General features: G+C 41.0%; 1 protein-coding gene across 4 annotated transcripts in view; it reads right to left on the bottom strand.

Annotated features, from left to right (window-relative positions):
* Positions 1–25,900, bottom strand: part of LOC132782822 (opioid-binding protein/cell adhesion molecule homolog) — a 1,106,315-nt gene that overhangs the window by 16,524 nt on the left and 1,063,891 nt on the right. For 3 of the 4 annotated variants that reach the window (XM_060787768.2, XM_067470764.1, XM_060787767.2), the window contains 4 exons: positions 11,162–11,296; positions 7,592–7,712; positions 5,431–5,582; positions 4,554–4,580 (listed from right to left, as the gene is read on the bottom strand). In XM_060787768.2, coding sequence (XP_060643751.2) covers positions 4,554–4,580; positions 5,431–5,582; positions 7,592–7,712; positions 11,162–11,296 — 435 coding nt within the window. The remainder of the gene's footprint in view (positions 1–4,553; positions 4,581–5,430; positions 5,583–7,591; positions 7,713–11,161; positions 11,297–25,900) is intronic. The other variant, XM_060787769.2, reaches the window with a different exon arrangement.

The raw sequence follows: 25,900 nt of genomic DNA, 5'->3' as shown, positions 1-25,900 counted from the left end.
GAGCAGAGCTTTCTCCTAATCGCCTGCCACACTTTTTCCAAAACAAATCTGGGCCTTGTAGAGTACAACATCATCATCTATGGTATTTATTTATTTACCATATTTATTTATACCCTGCCTTTCTCTACCCCAGCATGGGGACTCAAGGCAGCTTACAATGGCACATACACAGTGCCTCAAAACAACAAATTCACCTAAAAATAGTTTAAAATCACAACATATTAGACATGATTAAAATACAGACAAAGTTAAAAATACACCATCCAGAATTCAAGGTCTAAGGCCATTCCAAGGTTAGATTGCATATAATTCTATATTCGGAATACTGTATTGCCCTAATTTTTGAAAGCCTACTGCCAGAGCCAGGTTTTGACTCTCTTCCTGAAGGCTAGTAGGGAGGGGACTGATCTGATGTTGCTAGGGAGGGAGTTCCACAACTGAGGGGTCACCACTGAGAAGGCCCTGTCTCTCGTCCCCGTCAGCCATACTTGTGAGGCAGGCAGGATTGAGAGAAGGGCCTCTCCAGATGATCTTAGTCTCCCTTCTGGTTCGTAGGGGAAGATACGTCCCAACAGGTAGCCTGGGCTGGAACTGTCTAGGGCTTTGATAGTAATATCATTGTAATACCATTGGTAGTAATATTAATGGTTTCATTTATTCACATGTGGCAAAATATGTAGGCAATTTTCTAGGTTCTCCAGTGCAACGTGATGATATTTTTAGGCCATACTGTCACAATTGTGAATAGATAACATTTCCAGATTCATGACACTAGGTTACAAATCTATCACTGTGATATAGGATACTAGCCAGGACACATACATATAGCTAACATTTGCAAATGAAGAAATGCTAAAACTACAGGGAGGAACTTTTTTTTCTCTAACCCATAAAAAAGAGTGATTTCTAGTGCTAGGAGATCAATTCAAAACAGGATGACATTGTCTCTCACAGCTCACTTAAAAGAAATTATGCCAGGATTTTTAAATAAAGGGTGGCAAGAGGTATAGCAGCGTTTCTCAACCTGGGGGTTGGGACTCCTGGGGGGGGGGGGAGGTGGTGGTTATGAGGTGTTGTCAGAGGGGTCGCCAAAGACCATCAGAAAACACAGTATTTTCTGATGGTCACGGGGGTTCTGTGTGGGAAGTTTGGCCCAATTCTATCATTGGTGGGGTTCCAAATGTAGGAATTGTAGGTTAACTATAAATCCCAGCAACTACAACTCCCAAATGACAAAATCAATCCCAACCTCACCAGTGTTCATATTTGGGCATATTGAGTATTAGGTCAATGCCCACCAAACCCTTCCAGTATTTTCTTTTGGACATGGAAGTTCTATGTGCCAAGTTTGGTTCAATCCCATCATTGGTGGAATTCAGAATGCTCTTTGATTGTAGGTTAACTATAAATCCCAGCAACTACAACTCCCAAATGACAAAATTAATCTCGCCAATCCCACCAGTATTCAAATTTGGGCATATTGGGTATCTGTGCTAAATTTGGTCCAGTGAATGAAAATACATCCTGCATATCAGATATTTATATTACGCTTCATAACGATAGCAGCATTACAGTTATGAAGTAGCAACAAAAATAATGTTTATGGTTGAGGGTCACCACAACATGAGGGACAGTATTAAGGGGCCGTGGCATTAGGTGGGTTGAGAAACACTGCGGCAGAGGTTATTTTCAAGAAACAAGAAACAGGAAGGGGAAGAAAAGGGATCAGTGCATTATACCTCAAGAGAAATTCTGAGTGCTCAACCATAATCTGAACTTTAAAAGGAAACATGGTGCGAGCTTTCTAACCTCATTAATTTTAAGACAAAGGGATAACAGCTATTGTAATGGCAAAAAAAATAAAAATAATGGCAGGAGGGAATCTAATTAGCTCATGTGTTCCTGAATAAGTAGAGAGCGACGAAACCATTCTCTGCAATTAAAAAAACAGCTTAGCAAATTGTTGCACTGCAAACAGAACTTTTATTTTGCTTAATTGCAACAGGATGCAGCATTGTCTTCACAAGCATCCACCCAGACAATCTTTGTACAGCTATTCAAATGCATGTTGTTAAGCAGAAGGGGGTGAAATGCAGTGTTCTGTAAATATCGATAGGGGCTGGTTGAAAATCAAGGATGCCTAATGTGCATTTAGGGCTCAGATCGCATACATTTTGAAGAGCTCCCCCATCACCCCCCTCAGGGATCAGAAAGGTAATTCAAGTGTGAAGTCAAAGACAATCACTTTCCTCTAAAGCAATGGGAAACACAAATACACATACACACACTTCTCCTTGTCTCCACTGACATTAGCAAATACTGAACTGTGTCAGAAGAACTAGCAATTCAACGACTAATAACCAGATGCCGATGATTTGGAGAGGCGGGGGAGAGGAGAGAAAACTCATCAGAAATAAAATGTGAAATGTCTGCATTTTTTCCTAATAGGTTGACATTTTTTCAGTTTGTGAGAAAAATAACAGAACCCATTGGTGCTGCTGTCAGCCAAAAGAAAACAGATCTGTGATTCACCTCCTCCTTCATAACAAAATGTTGGGGGAGAGAAGAGACCCTCATTTAAGGAGAAAGGCCTTTTTATTCGTTGAAAAACAGAACAGACAAATGTATATGCCAACTTCTGAGAACTGAGCAGATTTCCATGTCTTGCACTCACGGCTGGATTGAAAGAGTTGAGATTTTGAATTTCAGTGTTATTGCAGGGAAGCTCTGGATCAGGTTATATGAAAAGCCTTATACAAGAAATGCTCCATTTGCTCCCTGAAGCTGCTCAGGAATACATTCCACAAATGACCTAGCAATCTAGGAGTGAAGTTGGGCTTTGTTGTGGTAAGGGGTGGTTCCTTTTGGCAAACCCAAGAGATTCACTTCACTCTCTGGTCCAATATTATATACTATTGGTAAAGCTCTGAAGAAGACAAAGTAGCTACATGGAAATTCCTGGCTCATTACGGAAGTAGCATCCCTGCAATAGCACTGAATCAGGCAAAACAGTGCAGGAAGACCCTGAAAGACCAGAATGAGGTCAGATGTTTGATGGGATGTGAAGAAACAAGAAGAACTTGAACCCCAGAAAAGAGGCAGGCAGATGTCACTGACTTCAAGCCTTCAAGGCCAAAAGGTATCCAAAATCTCTGGTTCTGTGTAAACAAAGGTAGTATGTCCAGAGGTTCAAATTAAGGGTAAGGACTCACAGGTTGCATTGCTTATTTGCAGGTTTGTTCTTTGTTGTATATCTTCTACAACAACTTCCTCAGCCAACAATTTTCCAGATGGTGATAGAAATGTAATAAGAACACTGTTTTATTTCCAGGAGGCATTTTATCCACAATTTCTGTGGCCAAAAGACTATGGTTTGTTTTAACACACACACACACATACGTACTTCTGTCCATGTCTATTTGCTATCTTTTCAGATTAACAGATTAGTACTGGAGGAAATCCCAATTGATCTCATGCATATTTTGAAGATTTTTTTTGTTTCAATATTCATTCATTTTTCTGGAAAATGATAATTTGTAGCAGTCACCTACAAAATGTATTGTTAAAGCAGCTATTTTTCCCTTTGAAAGATATACATATTTTTTTTGTGTGCACGATGAAATATATCGGTTTAGTTGAAGGCTTTCATGGCTGGAATCACTAGTTTCTTGTGCGTTTTTTCGGGCTATAGGGCCATGTTCTAGAGGCATTTATCCTGACTTTTCGCCTGCATCTATGGCAAGCATCCTCAGAGGTAGTGAGGATGCTTGCCATAGATGCCTCACTACCTCTGAGGATGCTTGCCATAGATGCAGGCGAAACGTCAGGAGAAATGCCTCTAGAACATGGCCCTATAGCCCGAAAAAACCCACAAGAACCTAATATATCAGTTGTTTGGTTTGATTCTGCCATTGAGTCAAGTGTTTTTAATCAGATTTTTCTGTGCACTTGAAATGTGCATATTCCCTCATTCTGGCTGCAACTGACCAGCAACATGAGGATCCCAGATTGTGAACTGTGCCTGATTTGCAAACAGGATCATGGGAAGACTGTCAAACCTCATACTGAAATCAGATTCCTTATCGATCTTAAGCAGGAATCTTGCATATGAACAGGTTGTGGGTTTGGAGTCACGGCTGGAGCTTGGCACAAAGTTTTAGATGGCGGCAGTGGCTTCACTACTCATGCGTGATACTCAGGCTAGCTCTTTACTCTCATTCCAGCATGTCAGGTGGGAATGTAGGACAGGGAATTGGTGTGATGATGGAAGTGGCAAGCAACACCTTCTGACTGGTGGTCCTTAGGGAGTTTCCAACAGTTGCTCTGCCAGCCGCATTGCACACCCAGCTGCTTTTTATGTTAACCTGCTGCAAAAAATATTCCCTGAAGCTGCATTTTTAAAAGCACTGCCTTAGTTCCTTCCTTCCCGGAACATATCAGCCAGACGTCCCTATGCACTGATGTCTGTGTGGGAAGCAGCCCTTTTCCTTTATGGCAAAGCGGCATTTGGTATGTTGCAAGCAAAAGAAGGAAGGAACCATGCTCGTACCAACCTGCCAGTGCTGTAGGTTGACTTATTTCTAAAACAGAAGACACAATGGGCACACAGGGAGAGGAGAGAAAACAGGAAAGGAAAAAAATGTAGTTCATATTTTCAGACAGCTGAGTGAGTGAGTGAAGGAATGAAAGAACAAATGGAATTATTAGAAAGTTGACCTGCTTTACATAAACAGAGATCACAGCAATGATTATATGGATGTGACAGGGATGACAACATGTAACATTACTACAGGGGTTTATTAGTTAATAATTAACATAACCCACTGTCTTGACAATAGACTCTTAGAACAATGCCTTGGGTTTGCTAAGGCTCCATTGGCACACTGGTTGGCCTCTAACTTGCAAATACATGAACTAACATCAAACCCCAAATCATATCTTGAAACAAGCCCTGATAGAAGGGAAAGTGTAACAACAAAATACATTAAAAATAAAACATTCATTTCAAACTGCTTAAGAACTCTGAAAATATGAGAACTTACCATACCCATCCTGTTTCCATTAAGACATTTTTCCTCCCCAGATCCAGTTTCCAGTAAGATGAAAAATGGAAACGGTAAACATACCAATCCTTGCAAAATTAATATGTGTAATTTCCCCGCTAATTTTAATATGTAAGTCTCCTGACTTTGATCCATCATGAAGATTTTAATCTAAATAAAATTGTATGATGCATTTGGACCCTTTGCTTCACTACAGACTATTTTAATTGTTGAAGTCAAAGACTGTTTCAAGCTGCACGGACTTGTTTCTCGGTCTAAAATGTTTAGTGCCAAAACTTATCTGCTTTTAGACCAATGTGCCCATCATCATCACAAGCAAAAGTATACAGTGTGCAAACTCCACATAGTCAACTACCTATGTACCTACCATACAGGATTATACTGGCATTGGTGTTTCCCAGTTTGTTGATGGCCACACAAGTGTAGTTGCCATAATCTTTCTCTGACACATTGAAGAAGGTTAGTGTGGACATCCGACCTTTGTTCTCAATTCTCACTCCATCCAGCCCATTGGCTAATCTGTAGGGAGGATAAAAGAGGAATATGTATTAATCCATATAGTCTGAAAGAGTATATAATTTCCTTATCACTGTTTTCTGAGCTAAAATATTGTTTTTGAGGGGGAAAAATAGCCTTTGAGAAATGACCAAATTTGAGCCAAATGTGGCCATTGACCGTATTTTCATTGGAGTGTTATACAGGGTGCAGCATAACTTACTTTTTTAAAATGCGCGCCATTCAGTCGGTTGAAGACGTAGCAGAGTACTAGTGGTCTTGTTCGAGAGGTGGGAGTATAAAGTTTTGTCCTGACACAGTTCAGTCGCTATCATGTGTTGGAACAGTGAGGAGCGTGCTTTTGCCGTTGAGGCCTACTTTTCGAGCGGATGTTCTGTGATCGCAATCCAACGCGCTTTTCAGATTCACTTTAATTTAGCCCCATTGGCCCCTGTCCTGGACCAGAAATCAATTGTGATGTGGGTCACTACATTCAGACAAACTGCAAGTGCAACAAAAGGAAGAACTGGAGTCCCTCGGCCCATTCAATCACCTGAGAACATTGAGGTAGTGAGAGCTTCAATGTTACGATCAACACAGCATTCTGCGTGCAAACATGCATCTGCCCTTGGACTTTCCAATCGTTCTGTGAGGAGAATTCTTCATGATGATCTTCATTTTCATCCTTACAAGATGGCAATTGGGCAGGGACTTTCTGAACATGACTTTAATTCTCGGAGGAACACGTGTGAGGTTCTTCTCGAAGTCATTCCTGAGGACGCTATTGGGTTTTTTTTAGTGATGAAGCCCATTTTCATTTGTGTGGCTCCATCAACAAACATAACATGCACTACTGGGCTGAAAACAATCCTCGATAATTGCATCAAAGGCCTTTGCATTTACCTAAAATCACAGTGTGGTGTGCAATTTCCTTAGCTGGAATTATTGGTCCCTGGTTCTTTGAGGAAAATGAAGTCACAGTGACAGTGAATTCAGACTGGTATGTAAACATGTTACAGGATTTTTTTCCCCACGGCTAGATAGGTTGGACTTAGGGGACATTTAGTTCCAACAAGACGGTGCAACTACACACACCTCAAGAGCATCGATGACTGTTTTGAGAGAACACTTCCCAGAGCACCGCATCTCAATTAGGGGGGATTTGGAGTGGTCGGCCCGCTCTCCAGATTTGGCCCCTTGTAATTTTTTTCTATGGGTTTTTTTTTAAATCCCGTGTTTATGTGAACTGTCTAAGGACCCTACAAGATTTGAAGACCAACATCCAGGAAGAAATTGCCAACATAACGCCTGCTATGCTGGCAAGTGACAATGACAAACACCAGAAATCGGTTTACTCAGTGTATGGAGAATGGGGGACGTCACCTACCTAATTTGATCTTCAAAACTACGTAAAACAAAACTTTAGGTATGCACCTATATTATATATTTTTTTCTGATTCATACAATGGGTTTTATTAAGTTTTGAAAAAAAGGAAGTTATGCTGCTGCACCCTGTAGCTTATCAAGACATTCTCTGCAGACATACCCAATAGAAAGTGCTTGCACAGAGGTAGGAGTTGTAATGGAGGGAGGAAAAGTGATGGGATAGAGATGGAGTAGATGGGAAGGGAGTGTCTCATGATTATAAACAGAACAATATTTTTATCTGAGCATGATGCTATTGTAGGGTTTTATTTGGACCCGCAGACTTCCAGACTGGACTTAAAGCCAGTGTGAAATTGCAACCATCTGATATATTGAAGGCCTTTGCCTAGAGACAAAGCTATATCAGGGTGTATATGATTATTCAGTATTCTGTGTTCAATCTGTCATGCTTCAAGGAATTCTTATTATGTTGCATGCCCGCACAAGGGTTATGCTTGAAATTTAAAGGATTTTTAGGACTGTGCTGTGGTGGTTCAAGGTAACCCCTGCTAATCTGGTACATTTCTTGGCTCAAAGAAATTACTCCCTGCCAAGGATGCAGATCTGCCCTTCTCAAGCTAGGTTGGCAACCTCTAAAACCTGCTCACCTGGTTTCTTCTTTAAACCACTGAAATTCTGCTACGGGGACAGCAGAGGCTTCACAACGTAGGATCCCCTTCTGTCCAACTGAAACACCAGTGTTCCTGGGATTGGCGATGGATGGAGGGTCTGCGGAGGGAAAGGAGAACAGTCCAGACTCGTTCAGCAACCAATCAGGTTTCCATGCAAATGACAGAAAGGGGTGGTCAATGTGACAACAAAACCAAATCACGTGCCACATAAGTCTGCATAGTTTATATAATCCACTTTAGCTAGACCATGGAATGTCGTGTTACTTTCAGTTACGTGTGTATGTTCATGGATACATATCAGAATCGCCAAACAAGGTGCAGTGATGGACCAAGGATTCTGGTTGACACCCTGTTTGATATTTATCATGTCATAAACAAGACTTACTATCTTGATGAGGGTGGACAGATTGAAACTTAATCCAGACAAGACAGAGGTACTCCTGGTCAGTCGCAAGGCTGAACAGGGCATAGGGTTACAGCCTGTACTTGATGGGATAACACTCCCCCTGAAGACGCAGGTTCGCAGCTTGGGAGTGATCCTGGACTCATCCCTGAGCCTGGAACCCCAGGTCTCAGTAGTGGCCGGGAGAGCTGTTGCACAGTTAAAATTTGTGTGTCAGCTGCGCCCGTACCTTGGGAAATCTGACTTGACCATGGGGGTTCACGCTCTTGTTACATCCTGAATAGACTACTGCAACACACTCTAGTGGGGCTGCCTTTGAAGACTGCCTGGAAGCTTCAGCTACTCCAGCGGTCAGCAGCCAGGTTGCTCACTGGAGTGGCATACAGGGAACATATAACTCCTCTGTTACTCCAGATCCACTGGTTGCCGATCAGCTTCCGAGTACAATTGAAAGTGCTGGCTTTAGCCTTTAAAGCCCTAAACGGTTCTGGTCCAAACTACCTGTTATGAACCATCACTAGGTTTAAGTTCTTTAAGAGAGGCCCTGCTCTCGATCCCACCACTGTCGCAAATGTGGTTGGTGGGGAACAAGAGGCAGGGCCTTCTCAGCAGTGGCCCCCCACTTATGGAACTCTCTCCCCAGGGACATCAGGTTGGCCACCTCTCTCCTGTTCTTTAGAAGAAAACTGAAAACTTGGCTTTGGGTCCAGGCATTGGATTAGTGGACAGCAGCAATTGGAATGAAGACTTGAATACTGCGACATTGACTTAACCCCAGACTCGGATTTGGTTTAACTGGCATGACTAATTTACTGTTTTAATGAATTGTTTTAATGTTTTAGTGTATTTGTTTATTATCTATATGATGATAGCATCATTCGGTGCTTATGTGAGGCCGCCCTGAGTCCCCTCTTGGGGGGAGAAGGGTGGAGTAAAAGTGGAATAAATAAATAAATAAATAAATAAATAAATAAATAATACATTTTCCCATTTGCACATACAACTGTGGCACTATTGCCATGATCACAAATACTTCCCCCGCCCACCACCCAGAAAAAAATCTCTCTGAAGTCCTGTCACAATTGCTTATTGCACCAGCAGGAAGCGCCAACTTTATTTTCTTTCTGTTATCTGTTTGCAGTTATAGGGCAGGCCTCCTGTACCTCATAATTAAGCTTTAGTTCTGCCCCTTGTTCAGGGCTCTGGGAGGGAAAGGAGCCATTTTTTGGTCAGTCTCACACAAGGAAGCTAGACTATAGGATGTAGACCAGCTCGTCACGTAGAAAAGCTTCTTTTCTCAAGACTATCCAGGGAAAAAGAGCTTCCAGGGAAAAGGTCCCAAGGCTCTGGCTGAGAGCTCACAGCCTCTCAGCCTCACAGCAATCAGAGGGAAAACAGCCCTGAAGTTTCAAAGAATTCTCTGAGGGAGGACAGCACTACAGATCCCGGAACTCAAGCTGAAATATCTTCAAGCCTCGGCTGGTAGGTCCACTCGATACCCAGATGCATTTGGAATTGGTAGTAGGACCCACACCAATGAGGCATAGATAGTGAACTGGGAGAGGTTAAAAAGGTTTTTTCCTACAGAGAAGGTTCAGTTAACTAAAGTCAGGTACCAGCCCATTGAGGACTAAATTAAGAAAGCCTTGAAGTGTTGTTTGAACCATTCAAGATTTGTTGTTTGTTCCATAATAAAGACTTTATTGTATCATTAAAGACTCTAAAGACCAGCACTTCAGAAAAATCCCTGAGAACCTCTCTTTGAGGTGCCCCTGGCTTCCCACTGGGCTTACAGTATACGTCCTATAGAAAAGTACAGCTGTTACAGGCCCAGCGCGGGACGGAACAATAGGCTAATTTTGGGCTAGTCTACTCTAAGCACTGCTTATTACTTGACTAGTATATTTAATTAAGGAGCCCCCGGTGGTGGAATGGGTTAAACCCTTGTGCCAGTAAGACTGCTGACTGACAGGACAACAGTTCAAATCTGGTGACAGCGGGTTGAGCTCCCTCTGTCAGCTCCAGCTCCCCATGCAGGGAAATTAGAGAAGCCTCCCACAAGGATGGTAAAACATCAAGCACATGGGCAATGTCCTTGCAGTCGGCCAATTCTCTCACACCACAAGTTACTTGCAGTTTTTCAAGTGGCTCCTGACATGAAAATTTTAAAATTAATATTCATTGAATTAATTAAATTAGTTAGTATTAAATATAATATATTTAATTTATTTTGACTACTTTATCCAAAATGAGGGGCTCACTAGTGTAAATCTAATCATAGTCTTTCAGTTAAATCAGCCTTCTCCTTTTATCCCTTTAAAAATACTCCTCTAAAAAGCCAAGAGGCTTTTGGACATGTGCTTGTTTCAGGACTCAGAGTACCTGAACTTTCCAAGTTTTTAAAGAACAAATTGTCCGGAGAAGCAAATGCTTGAAGAATAAATGAAATGCATATGTGTGATTCTCTCAAATCAACTTAGCCGATTAATATAGAAGACTTCTGCATGCTTCACCTGAAAGCTAAGGATTTCTTAATGTGCTGTGTGCCAAAGTTAGCCATCAGAGAGATTCTCTCTCTCTCTCTCTCTCTCTCTCTCTTTCTCTCTCTCCAAAACAGAAATAATTACAAGCTCATGAGAGTGAAAAGAGAGAGAAGGAAGATGGAAAGGAGTTTATTATTTACACTCCATTTAAAAAAGAGCTCAATAAATTGTTGAAAAGTGTCTTATTTGCTTTTTACTACTAACCATTATACACCCACCCACATATATCTTTTTACTACTAGCCATTATACACACCCACACCCACATATATCTACATAGTAATAAATATAAATATAATATTACACACACACACAATAATTAAGCTTAATCCTGAAAAAATAGAGGTCCACCTGGCTAGTTGTGGGGCTGATTGGGGTATAGGGTAGTTACCTGTGCTCGATGGGGTCACACTCCCTCTGAGGACAGCCTCAAGCAAACTATTTTTACTCAAATTCTTTCTATAATATGCAGTAGTGGCCTGCTTTGCACAATTATTTTAAAAAATACTGCATGGTGAGTATGTTGAGGAACATTCTATAAATGCTCCCAAAGTCATTAATTGCATACGAAGAAGACGTATATGCATGGCATTGTACTTACAGTTTACAGTGACTTTTACTCTCCGGATGTCAGGTGCTGCAACGTCATTAACAGCGGCACATTCATACTCCCCAGACTGGTCTCTGGTGATCCCCGTGATTTCTAAATACTCGTCATCACTTATAAATCCCTGACCTAGAACAGAAGAAGAATGCATGCAATTACACATTCTGTTGCTTCAGTTAAGAATCATGTAGTTTCAGGCCAAACTCTTACTCTTATTGTTAAGCAACGGTCTCTATTTCTTTGCTCAGTGCAGACAAAAATATTCAATATTTCTTTGTGCATAATCTCCTTCCTCTTTGTACAAGCTCAGCTTGAGACATTAGTACAGACACTTACATGGCCAATCAGTGAGCAGGAAATGCCATTTGTATTTGGGGGGGGGGGGGGGGGTGGTGAACACTTGGGCTCCTAGACCAATTTTTCCAAATGAAGCACAAAGTGTTTGAGGACCAAAACCAAGGTTACAACAACATGTTATAGAACTCCAATATGTGATGACAACGTCATCTGTGTGCATTCAGAAGAAGACCTACAAGATCTAAACACCTTCGCAGAAGCATACGAGAAACTCAGCCTGTCATTGAACATTGAGAAAACCAAAGTGCTCTTCCAGCAGTCACCAGCCAATCCCTCTCCAATGCCAGAAAGACAGTTTAATGGTGTAACATTACAAAATTTTCGATACCTTGGCAGCCACCTCTCCACCAAAGTCAACATTGACACTGAAATACAACACCGCCTGAGCTCTGTGAGTGCAGCATTTTTCCCAATGTGCACAGAGTGTTTGAGGACCGGGGCATCTATAAGGATACCAAGGTGCTTGTTATAAAGCTATTGTCCCCCCAACCCTGCTATATGCCTGCAAAACATGGACCATCTACAGACGTCACATACAACTCCTGGAAAGATTCCATCAGCGTTGCCCCTAAAAAATCCTGCAAATCTTCTGGGAAGACAGGCGGACAAATGTCAGCATGCTGGAAGAAGCAAAGACCATCAGCATTGAGGCAATGGTGCTCCGACATCAACTCTGCTGGACCGGCCATATTGTCCAGATGCCCAACCACCGTCTCCCAAAGCAGTTGCTCTACTCCGAGTTCAAGAATGGAAAACAGAATGTTGGAGGACAGGAAAAGATATTTAAATATGGGCTCAAAGCCAACCTTAAAAACTCTGGCATATACACAAAGAATTGGGAAGCCCTGGCCCTAGAGATATCTAGCTGGAAGTCAACTGTGACCAGCAGTGCTGCAGAATTTGAAAGAGGAACAAATGGAGGGCAAAAGAGAGAAACATGCCAAGAGGAAGGTGCATCAAGCCAACCCAGACCGGGACAACCTTACATCTGGAAACCAATGCCCTCACTGTGGGAGAACATGCGGGTCAAAAATAGGGCTCCACAGTCACCTACGTACCCACCGCCAATACACCAAACTTGGAAGACAATCTTACTCAGCCAACAAGGGATCACCTAAGTAAGTAAGTAAGACCTCACTGGACACGGAGTCAGATTTTCCATTTTCTCTGCTGCAAAATTGCAACTGGATAGAGACTTGGAGCCTTCTTTCCTAAATGCTGGCTACTATCGGGTACTCTAGCATTGCAAGGTGAGATCGCATGCAAGGTAAAAAGGGATTATTTATGGAAGTTCACCAGCAGAGCTTTGAACAGTGTCTGAAACCTAGGAAGTTTACAGAGATAGATTGGGTGGGACACTTGAAGGTCTCCTAGCATTTTTCTGATCAATCTGTAAATGCATCTTTGCCCTCAATGGAACTTCAAGTTCTCCCCTTTAATCAAAAGTAGCTGTGGTTGGCAGCCACGTGGTCTGTTGCGGCTGGAAAAAAATGGTGGCCCATGCTATTACGGTTGGCCAAAAGGGCCAAAAGAGCTGAACCATCCAGAGCCTGTTTTGAAAAACAGATCTGTGCAGAGCCCTAGTATTTTACTATTTTATTTTTCTCCCTCTGAAACATCAAAACACTTTTCAAGGCTAAAAAAAAATAGAGAAGAGTGACCTTAAGTTTCTATGCAGTTGGTTAAACTATCTTTGCAAATTTCAAAGCTGACCCATAAATTAATCAAACGCATAACACATTGAATTGTTTGTTGTATCAGCCATAGGCCATGCCATCACACAATATTCAACCTTTAAAAGTACAATAAGCACTTTCTAATGTAAATATTAAAACTTATTTCAATACTGGCTTTTTAAGATTATAGTAGCAGTGACATGATAACATTAAGTTTCTATGCAGTTGGTTAAAACTATCTTCGCAGATTTCAAAGCTGGTCCACAAATTAATCAAACACACATGACATTGAGTACTCAGTCCATTTTAGACTGATATCCCCTGTGTGTGTGTGTGTGTGTGTGTAGCTCTGTTTGTGCAGTTCCACATCCAGCTGTCAAGTCCCATGAGGGACTCCTTCTGCTGCTGTTTACTAGTGGGAAAGCAATTCCGACCATGGAGAAATAAGCTTTTATAGCCCACCTTTCACCCAGCCTTGAGAATCAAGGATTACAAAAAAAATAAAGCAGACACAGCTGAAAGTGCACATCCCAGTGAAGTTGAAATGTAATTAAGCTATGAATAGACGTGAAAGCAATTTAAACATGCCCATTAAAGTAATAATAAAAATAATTAGAAAGCTAAATATAGAAAATACAACATATGACTAAAGGTCCTTCTGCTATGAGAAGCTAGTCTTCAAATGCATGCCAAAATAACAAAAAGGCTCCACCAGCCTATTGAAGAACAGAAATGAGGAAGCCAGTGTGGCTAGAATCCTATTCGTGATGCATGTGTGTGCATGCTTGCATGTCTTCAAGGCACCTATCAACTTATGGTGACCCCATGGATTTCATAAGCATTTTCTTAGACCCATAATATGTAAGAGGTGGCTTTGCCAGTTCTTTCCTCTGAAACATAGAGTACAGCATGTGGTATGTCTTGATAGTTTCCCATTCTTGGACTAACCACCAACCATATTGACAACTCTCATAGCTCAATTTCTATCACAGATTGGCTGAATGGATGTGCCTCAGAAAGTATTTATGTTACTCTCTTGATCTTGATGTGAAGCAGGATCTAGAAAATATATGGAAATATCCATATGGGTGTTGAGCTGCATGCAGGATAGTCTAATTCGCCTTGTGCACTTAGAGTAACTGTATTGCACAAGGAGATACATGGTATCTCTATTCTGAGTGGTTGAGAAAGCACTTACATTGACATAGTTGGAGGTTATGGTCATAACTGTGTACATTCATTTCGGAGTTATGGAGACCCTAAAAGTTTGTTGTTTTTTTCTTGTAAGATTTGTTCAGAGGTTGCATTGCCTTCCTATGAGGATGAGAAAGTATGACATGCCCAAGTTCACCCAGTGGGTTTCCATGGCTAAGCAGAGATTCAAACCCTCATCTCCTAAAGTTATAGTCCAACACTCAAACTACTACACTGCAAGGGCTGGGGGTTATATTAATTTAAGTCAGTGTTTCTCAACCTGGGGGTTGGGACCCCCTGTGGGGGTTGCGAGGGGGTGTCATAGGGGTCGCCGAAGACCATCAGAAAATACAATATTTTCTGTTGAGCATGGGGTTCTGTGTGGGAAGTTTGGCTCAATTCTATCATTGGTGGGGTCAAGAATGCTCTTTGATTGTAGGTGAACTATAAATCCCAGAAACTACAACTACCAAATGTCAAAGTCTATTTTCCCAAACTCCACCAGTGTTCACATTTGGGCATATTGAGTATTCATGCCAAGTTTGGTCCTGATCCATTATTGTTTGAGTCCACAGTGCTCTCTGGATGTAGGTGAACTACAACTCCCAAAAGTAAGGTCAATGCCCACCAAACCCTTCCAGTATTTTCTGTTGGTCATGGGAGTTCTGTGTGCCAAGTATAATTCAATTCCATCATTGGTGGAGTTCAGAAAGTTATTTGATTGTAGGTGAACTATAAACTTCCAAATGACAAAATCAACCCAACCCCCCAAACCCCACCAATATTCCAATTTGGGTGTATTGGGTATTTGTGCCAAATTTGGTCCAGTGAATGAAAATACATCCTGGCTATCTGATATTTACATTACGATTAATAGCAGTAGCAAAATTACCGTTATGAAGTAACTACGAAAATAATTTTATGGCTGGGGGTCGCCACAACATGAGGAACTGTATTAAGGGGTCACAGCATTACGAAGGTTGAGAACTACTATCCTAAAGTTATAGTCCAACACTCAAAACTACTATACTGCAATGGCTGGGGGTTATATTAATTTAAGTCAACAACAGGACTTGGGTCTTATTATCTGAAGATCTCTCACAATTTCAAAAAGTAGCCCCATAGATAACACATTGCAGTCATTTAAATAAGAAATCATCAAACTTTGGATAAGTTCAGTGAGGCTATTGTGATTGAAAACATTCGAAAGAAACCATCACACACATCTTTCCGGTCATTTTCATGTCATATTAACAGAATGGCATGGGGTACGGCTGTTTAGAGGTATCAATCGGGCCTCTCAAGGAATCCTAGTGCTCATTTTTGTCTCTCGCACATCATAAGTATTCTTCCTTATTCTAAGAATGCTAAATATTTTGAGGCAGTGAGGAAATGATTGCATTAACTGCAAAAGCCTTTTTCTGCTTTGAAGAAAAAAGCAGCAGGACGGAGATGATAAAACACCATGAATACAGGGCGAGAGGGGAACAGAGTCTGCATACACGACTGTAAAGATGGGGAAATAATAAGGAGAGGAAAAAATATGAAAAGGATGAACGCCAGGCTCACTTTGCTAGCGAACCTTCCTTGTAATGATCCAATAATCCTGAGGTCATTATGGGCCCGGCCTATCCTCCAGTTGATCTCTATAAAAGATAATTGGAAGTGTAAGAAAATAGATTCGACGAGCTGGAGACAGAAATACATAAATAACGGAGGTGATTTCTTTTCGGTGCCGAAGAGGCCTCGGGAAGAGATAAGCCTAGCTTGCTACATTAGTGAGATAAGGATCTACAGGGATACAAATGGACACTCTTGGAAGGAGGCTGCATGACAGACACAGCACCATCAATCATGGGAGGCTGGAATCATGTCAGCGCATGGATCAGCTGCAGCACCAGGGCAAGACAGTGTCATCTGAGCAGACAGCATTGCATCCGTTGGTTTCTCATGCACATTCTCAGTATCTCTCCTTCAGACTACAATTACTACAGTTTCCCATTTACCAAGAAGGTGTCTTAGCTCTTTCAGATAAACGCAGAGTCTAGAATGGAGTATCAGTTACTTAGTCATATATTTAATTCAATCACTTCTCCTGTTCGGACATCTTTCAAAGCTGATTGAAATGTTATTCGACCATTCTGCCACCAACAGAATGGAGCTTTTTCTTCCATTGCAGCTGAAGCCAAGTAATGTGGTCTTTGGGGTGGGGGTGTTACTTTGGTAATGATATCAAAATTGTGACTAAGTACTTTTCATAAATATGAAAGTCACTTTGCCATGATTATAAGTTTGTCACTGTCACCACCCAACCTACTCTACTGGGCATCGGTTGCATGGAGAGAAGGCCTGCTTTACCAGTAGTTGGAATAGAGTTCAAAGACGTTTCCGTCAGGTTCCAGGGTGCGAGTCAGACCAGGAAATATTTATTTATTTATTTACCATATTTATATCCTGCCCTTCTCAACTCTGCAAGGGAATCAGGGCAGCTTTACAAAAGCAACAATTCAATGCCATATAATAATAATAATAATAATAATAATAATAATAATAATAATATAACACTTTATTTGTACCCCACTACCATCTCCTCAGGAGCCCCCGGTGGTGCAGTGGGTTAAAGCACTGAGCTGCTGAGCTTGTTGATCGAAAGGTCGCAGGTTCGATTCCGGGGAGCGGCGTGAGCTACCGCTGTCAGCCCTAGCTTCTGCCAACCTAGCAGTTCAAAAACATGCAAATGTGAGTAGATCAATAGGTACCGCTATAAGGTAATGGCGCTCCATGCAGTCATGCCGGCCACATGACCTTGGAGGTGTCTACGGACAACGCTGGCTCTTCAGCTTAGAAATGGAGATGAGCACCACACCCCAGAGTCAGACATGACTGGACTTAATGTCAGGGGACAACCTTTACCTTTTTACCATCTCCCCAAGGGACTCGGTGCGGCTTACATGAGGCCGAGCCCAAACACAACAATACAGGCAATATATTAATACATTGGTACAACAACAACAAAACTTTACCCAAAGGGACTCAGAGTGGTTTCCAAATAACATAATCAATACATACAAAAAAGGCAGCAAAAGGATAAAATTAACAAGAAAATATAAGCATTAAAAACCACAATAGCACATATATACTGTATTTAAAATAATCCTGCCTTTTCAAGGCAATTTAAAAGGCCAGGCCGAGGCTAGTGCAATTTTAGAGGGCCCAGAAATGTACAGTCTATAGCTGTACATTTCCAGGGCCTAATAGAAGAAAGTAACTTGGGTAATTGGTAGAAAAAGATATGACCAATTTAACAGTATCTGGGGCTAAGATAGAATTAGTCATACTCAAAGGTTTGTTTAAACCACCAGGCTTTCAGGCTCTTATGAAAGGAGGGGAGGGATGGGCCTGTCTTATTTCCCTTGGAAGGGCATTCCAGAGGCAGGGGCCACCACCGAGAAGGCCCCCTCTCTCGTCCTCACCAACTGGTAAATAAAAATGTTAAAACCAGACCTATTAAAAACGTAGCATTAAAACATCAATTATAATCACATGACCCAAATTATTTAGTTAAATATACTGAATATGTAACTGACACAGAAGTTTGGCCACAACTTGCAAAAGGTTTTTTTTTTTATGATGATTACTCCATGTCAAACATCTTGGGTGGGGAATTATGGGAGATTTGAAGTTGAGACCTTGGTAGCTTGAAATTACTACTGTGAGGAATGGGAAACTTTTATAATCCCTGCATATTCCCTAAATCATTGCAATGATCATGGATACACGGTGATTGTGAATACCAATCAGTTATGGATGTGTAACTCAAGTTTACATATATGTAATAGTGATCCTGCAGTCCAGCAACCACCAACACAATAATAACATGAGTTCATTAAAAAAAATCAATCATCATACCACTGAGAGCATCACATTTCCACCTTGTGTTGGGTCTATTGTAAATAAATGCAATGTTGCATTCAGTTAAACAGTATGTACGTCTGTACTCAAAATATTCAAGAATGTTTCAAGCAGAAACAATTCCAGGTCTGTGCTTTGTTTGAGTTGTGGGATGGGAGATGGCAGTCTCCATGCCGCAAGTGCAGTGAAAATGCTGTTTGATGGGCAATTTTGCCCATCTGATGAGGCTCCAAACCAACACTACATCCAGCATTTTTATCCTCTTCCTAAATTGATAACTTGAATGACAAAAAGAATCCCAACATTTTACAAATTACAATGGGGTAACATGCGACCAATCAGAGTGTGGACAAGATGGTGTAAGTTATAAGAAGAATACATAGTCTAGGAGAGACTGTAATACTTTGCTGAGTGACACAATTCCATCCTTTCCTCTGGAGCCCTCAGTGGCGCAGTGGGTTAAACCCCTGAGCCAGCAGGACTGAAGACCAATAGGTCGCAGGTTAGAATCCGGGGAGAGGCGGATGAGCTCCCTCTATCAGTTCCACCTTCTCATGCGGGGACATGAGAGAAGCCTCCCACAAGGATGATAAAAACATCAAAACATCTGGGCATCCCCTGGGCAACGTCCATGCAGATGGCCAATTCTCTTACACCAGAAGCGACTTGCAGTTTTTCAAGTCGCTCCTGACACGACAAAAAAAAAATCTTTTCCTCTCATCCCTGTTAATTGAATGCACTTTCAACTTGGTTTGCAACAACTGAAATAAGTCAAAAACAAAGGAGGAAAGTAAAAGAAGGGAAGATAAATTGGACTAGTTTAAAAACAGCTGAAAAAGTGGGATGAGAGATTATTTATTTATTTATTTATTTATTTATTTATGATATTTATAGCCTGCCTTTCTCAGCCATACGGTGAATCAACATTACAAAATAATATATATATAAAACCATTAAAACATATAATCATTGGTGTCATCCTGTAAAAAATGTTATCCAATAACATTGTTTGGCCATTCCATGTTCATCATTCATAGTTCCATGTTATTTATTCCACTGCATTCTCAAAAGCTTGCTTAAAAAAAACAGATCTTTACTTTTTTTCAGAAAGTCAGGAGGGAAGGGGGCAATCTAATATCCCTGGGTTCTATAGCCGGGGGGGGGGGGGGGGGGCGACTGAGAAGGCCCTGTGCTTCGTCTCTGGAGAGCAGGGTCTCCCCAGATGATCTTAAGCTCCAAGATGGTTCATAGGAGGAGATACGTTCGGACAGGTAAGCTGGGCCGGAATCGTTTAGGGCTTTATAGACTAAAGCCAGCACTTTGATTAACCTACCTCTAAAGTGGGATACGGAATGAATGACACGTTAATCACTGCACACCTAACTTGCTTCCTGCTCAAGGTCTATCAAATAAGTTACATTTTAATACAAAATTGATCATCCATTCAGGTATACAACTTTGTAGTAAAGTTTAGGTTAACAAACTATTGTACACATGCAGAGGCCTTTTCCAACTTACGAAAGAGAGGTGTAGACCACCTCCTGCACTCAAACAATAATGACAACTTTTAGCAAAGAGCACTGTGGTACATCTTCACCACCCTTGTTGAGAACCTCAGCCTTAGAGATGTTGCGATGGAGTTAATGGAAAATGTGATAAACCTGCTGTTTCATTTTGCTGTAATTAATGCAAGCAATTGGGTTGTGCTGAAGTCATTCTGATTTGGAGAATGCGCCCTGGAGTCACTGCTCACACTGCAATGAAGAAGCTCTTTATTTTCTGCTCAGATTGAAGAAGAAAGCCTCACTCAGTCTGAGCAGAAGTGGCTCCGAGAGGGCTGGTGTATATCTCATTCCATTCTTTAATGGCCAAGATACAATCAGGGACATCAATACATTTACTTGCTTACAAGGTGCAGAGGTTGGAAATTTAAGTTTTGTAAGTAATTAATTCCTAGATGCATTCGTTTAGCATTATAGGACAGAATCTTGTTGGAGATTTACATTTCGTAAGTGGACTTCTGTATGTGGAAAACTTACTACAGAGCAGAGGCAGGAAAGTGTCCAACGTGCATTGCATGCTGATACGCAATGCATTTTTACAATTCACTAACGGAGTTTCTTAGCACTTTTGCTATTCAGCTAAATATATGTGGAGTTATAGTAAGTAAACAGTGATAAAGGATCCCAGAGAACATGATGTTTAAAGCAGTTCTCTTTATTCCCACATTTAATTACAAAAGTAACTATCATACTTATACTTTCTTCCTGTAACTCTGAAAAAAGAAGATGTGAATGATATATAACTAGAAAACACTTGAACTAAACACGCTCATTTCCTGTCTAACTCTCATTACGTAAACAGCTGTCACAATCAACATTTGGGTCATCTGGTATTCTTTCTCTACCATATAGTTAGGTTGCATCCTGCAATTATACATTTCACAGAAAGCTACAGCAATGTTGAGAAACTGTGAAGAATATAGAGGCTTCTTTTTGGACCAGATCCTCCCCAGTTGGCCATCCCATTGTATTCCAGTATGCCTGAATTGATGCAACATGACTTCCACTTGCCATTTTGGCTACTTTTTAAGACTTCTTTTGTATTTCGTGGAGGATTTTTGGGTTTGGAAGGCAAGAGGAACCAAGCCATTGTGGTTTGGGCACATTTTGAGTTCTTTGGGGGCAAAGAATACAGTTGAAAATTAACCTGGTTTTTAATGAGGATGGGGACTTTTGTGGATTCCATTATTTGATTACTTTATCCTCTCTAGGAAACTCTAGGTCCTTCAGATGACTTCTGGCAAAAGATGGCTATAGCATTGTCCTGGAGGACCTAGAGATTCCTACAGAGGTGGATTCCAGCTGGCAGGACCCAAAATGAATCTTGCTATATCAATTTATCATGATGCCTGTACTGGCTCTCATGCCTGGCATAATTAATATTAAGGAAGTGGCAAGCCTTCTGTAGAAGTATTCAGAGATACCCAAAGGAGGCTGGGAGGTTATAACAGTGACATTCTTCCAGTGCATTTGCAAAGCTGCAGCACAACAGATGAATCATATTTATATATCCTTTCACTCAAAAAAAAAAGAGCACAAAGTCAACAATTTTAGAGACTCTGAATTAACACAGCAATATGAAGTCAAAGTTGGCACAAGCGTGGCTGAACTTCCTGTAAAATATGCCCAAATGACATGATATTCTTGTGGACAGAAAGTGAGATATCTGGCTTTTGATTGATTCTTTCATTTTTGGAAGGTATATATCAACACTGTTGAAATATCATCCTATTCTTTGGAGTCATTACATAGAAATGCAGTCTCACAACTGGTAACTTTATTGAGGGCAAGGGAGCACATCTTGGAACAGCACTATCTATGCACCAGGTTGGAAGCTGCCCTGAGTCGCCTTCGATCTGATATGGGCGGGATAGAAATAGTGTAAATAAATAAATAAATAAATCTCTCAGGTTCTCTGTTCATGTGTAATCTACAATCAGAACATTCAGAAAATAGAGTAGGGGAAAACAACATTGAATATGAATAGACTTTTTCTTAGAACATCATTACACCTTATTGGTTGTATAAGGCATACGAACTCTATAACTGAAGTCCCTTCTTTCTCTCCCCTTCTGCATGGAAGCTAGTTTCTCACTATGTAATCTCCCAGGTTGCTGAATTGTGTAGAGAGTAGCTATGTGAGATCTGGCCATGGGATAATGGTACAATGCACAATTTACACAGGAATAATTTTGAGACATTTTGATTATGACATTAAGTGCCAGACTGCTGCCATTTGTTAAACAGATTGCCTCACATTAAAAAAAATGTCTGATTGTCACCAATTTGTTTCTCATGGTTTGGATTTCAGACTGAGTCTGGGAGAACAGGATTCCAATCTCTGGTTAGCCATGGAAACCCACAGCGTGACCTTGGACAAAGCATACACTCTTAGCCCCACGAGGAAGGCAATGGCAAATCCTTCTGAAGAAGACTTGCAACAAAAACCCCATGATAGGTTCACTTTATGGTCTTTATATGTCAGAATTGAGATGAAGGCAAAATAATAATTGGGGGGGGGGGGGGGGGGAATGGATGCAATTTTCCCATCAAACTCCCTGGTATTTATTTACACATATTCATTAGCATGTGGAAATCATACCCACGATATTTTAAATGGACCTGTGACATTTTTCACATGATTACATCACAAATGGGACATAAAAAGAGCCATGTTGGATAAACCTAAATGTAATTTTAATACATAGCTTGGAGTGAGTTATCCCTGTGGCAATGGGATCACAATTGTGACTAAGTAATGATTGCAGACACAGAACATCTATCTAAATTTACTAGTCTGTAATTCTTTCATACTCCTTTTCTGAATACCTCCTTCTCAATTGTGAACGTCAATGCAATTGGTGGGATTTCTGTACAAACACAATAGTGCTGCTATGTACCTCTAGCCCTGTTCAATGATATTTGCACTACAGAATCTCTTGACAGACTGAAATCTGCATGTGGTAAGTGAAACCATCCAGGGATAGCGAGAAATAAGATTCTGGATGTCTTGATCAAGAGACTAGTCCCAAAAGGCTAGGGTCCTTGCTCTATCCTTTGAGTTTATTGGGCATCATTCTCCAAAGAAGGTGAAAACTGCTGCAAGGACATTCCTTTTCCAGAAAGAACACTGCAGCGTGTCCGTTCCTCTCCTAATCCTGCAAATTCCACAGGAGACACTTTGACACAGTAGGATTATTTATCTGGCTGTGCATTAGGGCTAGCAACGCAGCAGTATCATAATGATGCTAATTAACAGTGTTCGTTAATAACTTTAAATTACCTGTGTTAGCTCCCAGGCAAAACAACCCCGTAGCAACAACAATGGTGTGGACCCATTTGCATTGGCGACTGACATTATGTTCATTTCACACTTCATTAGAACGCTTCAGAGTAATTCCATCCCCAAATTGCAAGAGAATCCCAAAGCATGGGGCTTGCAGACGAGCTCTTCTCCAGTAAAAAAAAAAAAGGTAGCCTTAAGAAACCGGAGAGATATGTCCGCTTTGTCTAACCTTGGTGCATTTGGTGCAGGCAATTCTGAAGAGATGCATCTTGGCCCCTCCTGCTCGGAGTTTGCAGCAGAATATTAACTTGGTGTAATCACTGACTCTAGCTGCATACAGGGAACCAATGATCAAGGATTAACTAAATGTGAGTTCCTTTGACTATTACCTCAATTGGTATGTAAAAACTCATAGATTGTGCTCCTCCTACCTACTTTGATTAAGCTATGAACTTGGGTAATGTGGAAGGAGGTCATGATGTGGTAGAAATGAACCAACATTTCAAATTTAAGTTTGTCCAGTTTCTGATTTTTCCAAACGTTGACCCCCATATCTGCATCACTTATACCTTTCCAAAGCTTGCATAAAAATGTTGTATAGTTGCCCCCCCCCCTTTTTTTTTACAGCTTTGATTATTCGCAGTTTGGCTATAAAGGTTATCTCTAGGAATATCTAGTTTATTAGGTGCAACTCTTTGGTCAATTTCCATTGGAAAAAGGACCTAACTAGAGAAAACTCCTATTGATGGGAACCTCTAGGTTCTCCAGCTGAAGTTGACCACAATGTCATTCAGGAGAACCAAGAGATCCTCTAAAAGAATTTTTTTATTATTCACATTTCTTTAAATTTGGGGGGTTCTGTACCCCTAGCTCTATCAAACGGAGAAGGCTGACTGTATATGGTTTATATAAACTTTTTGTCTAATACACATTTTGACAAGAACATTTCTCTATTCTTATTGTTGTTTATTCCTTCAGTTGCTTCCGACTCTTCGTGACCTCATGGACCAGCCCATGCCTGAGATCCCTGTTGGCTGTTGCCACCCCCAGCTCCTTCAAGGTCAAGCCAGTTACTTCAAGGATAACATCCTTCCATTGCCCTTGGTTGGCTCCTCTTCATTTTTCCTTCTATTTTCTCCTGCATCATTATCTTCTCCAAGCTTTCCCATCTTCTCATTATGTGGCCAAAGTACTTCATTGTTGTGTCTAATATCCTTCCCTCCAGTGAGCAGTCAGGAATTATTTCTGGGAGTATGGACTAGTTTGATCTTCTTTTTGAGTTTTTTAATACTGACAGCCAGATTTTGTTCATTTTCATGGTTTCCTCCTTTCTGTTGAAATTGTCCACATGCTTGTGTAGACACTCCAAAATTACAACAGCACAACAACAGAGAGGAAACAAACAAGGACATCTAATCACCTCTCAACAAAAGTTTGCTCTAGGCACTGTCAGGCCATTATATGCTAATCAAGGTGGTCAGTTGAAACATTCACACCTAGCTCCAGCAGACAAGAGTCATTTGTCTCACCCTGGTCAGTCCACAGATATATAAACTCTTTTTCCTAGTTCCAACAGACCTCACTACCTCTGAGGATGCTTGCCATAGATGCAGGCGAAACGTCAGGAGAGAATGCCTCTAGACTATGGCCATATAGCCCAAAAAAACCTACAAGAACCCAAACTACAATCTACAAGAATGAATAAGAATGATATTGACTCCAATGGGCCTGTATCAGGGATTTTTTTTAAACCAGTTCTCCATCCCCTTAACAGCCTTTGCTACTGCAGATTTTCAAGAGTGTCCGCTCCGGTTATTTACACTTGTAATAACTGGAAATGACCCTATAAAGTTCAGAGGGTGGTCTCACGGAAGAAATTCTGCTGAAGAAGATATGGCTGCCCCAACATACTGTTCAAGTAATGAACGAAACCTCATGGGCATTGGTGCTCATAAGGGTTGGATCAATAGGGCTGGCAGCAGGGCAAGGAAGTGCAAGCACATCTCCCAAAGGAACTTGCCAATAATATGTCATCCTCACCTCTCGCATGACCTTTTGGCACTACAGTACTAGGTTGACTGCTATATCCTATCTTACTTTATTCCCTAATCAGTCTTGCTTTTTTTTGGTGTCACTCTTACTCTAGAAATTGCTCATCTGTAGAATACTTTTGTAGGCCACTTGTACAACAGCATAGCAAGGACTTGGAAAAGCAGAACTAAATATTTGCTAAGGACTGAGTAGGCCACTTGTACAACAGCATAGCAATGACTTGGAAATGCATAACTGAGTATTTTTGCTAAGAGCAACAGAAAAACATGATCACAAGATCTTTTAGAACAGTGTTGCTCAACCTTCGTAATCCTGCGACCCCTTAATACAGTTCCTCATGTTGTGGTGACCCCTAGCCATAAAATTATTTTTGTTGTTACTTCATAACTGCAATTTTGCAACTGTTATGAATCACAATGTAAATATCTGATATGTAGGATGTATTTTTATTCACTGGACCAAATTTGAATACTGTTGGGGTTGGGGGATTGAGTTTGTCATTTGGGAGTTGTAGTTGCTGGGATTTATAGTTCACCTACATTCAATCAAAGAGCATTCTGAACTCCACCAACAATGGAATTCAACCAAACTTGGCAAACAGAACTCCCATGACCAACAGAAAATACAGAAAGGGTTTGGTGGGCACTGGCCTTAAGTTTTGGAGTTGTAGTTTACCTACATCTAGAGAGCACTG

Source organism: Anolis sagrei, chromosome 7 (genome assembly GCF_037176765.1).
Source record: "Anolis sagrei isolate rAnoSag1 chromosome 7, rAnoSag1.mat, whole genome shotgun sequence".
NCBI classification, from domain to species: Eukaryota; Metazoa; Chordata; class Lepidosauria; order Squamata; family Dactyloidae; genus Anolis; species Anolis sagrei.
Note: the sequence above shows the minus strand (reverse complement) of the source record. Positions and strands in the feature narration are given on the sequence as shown.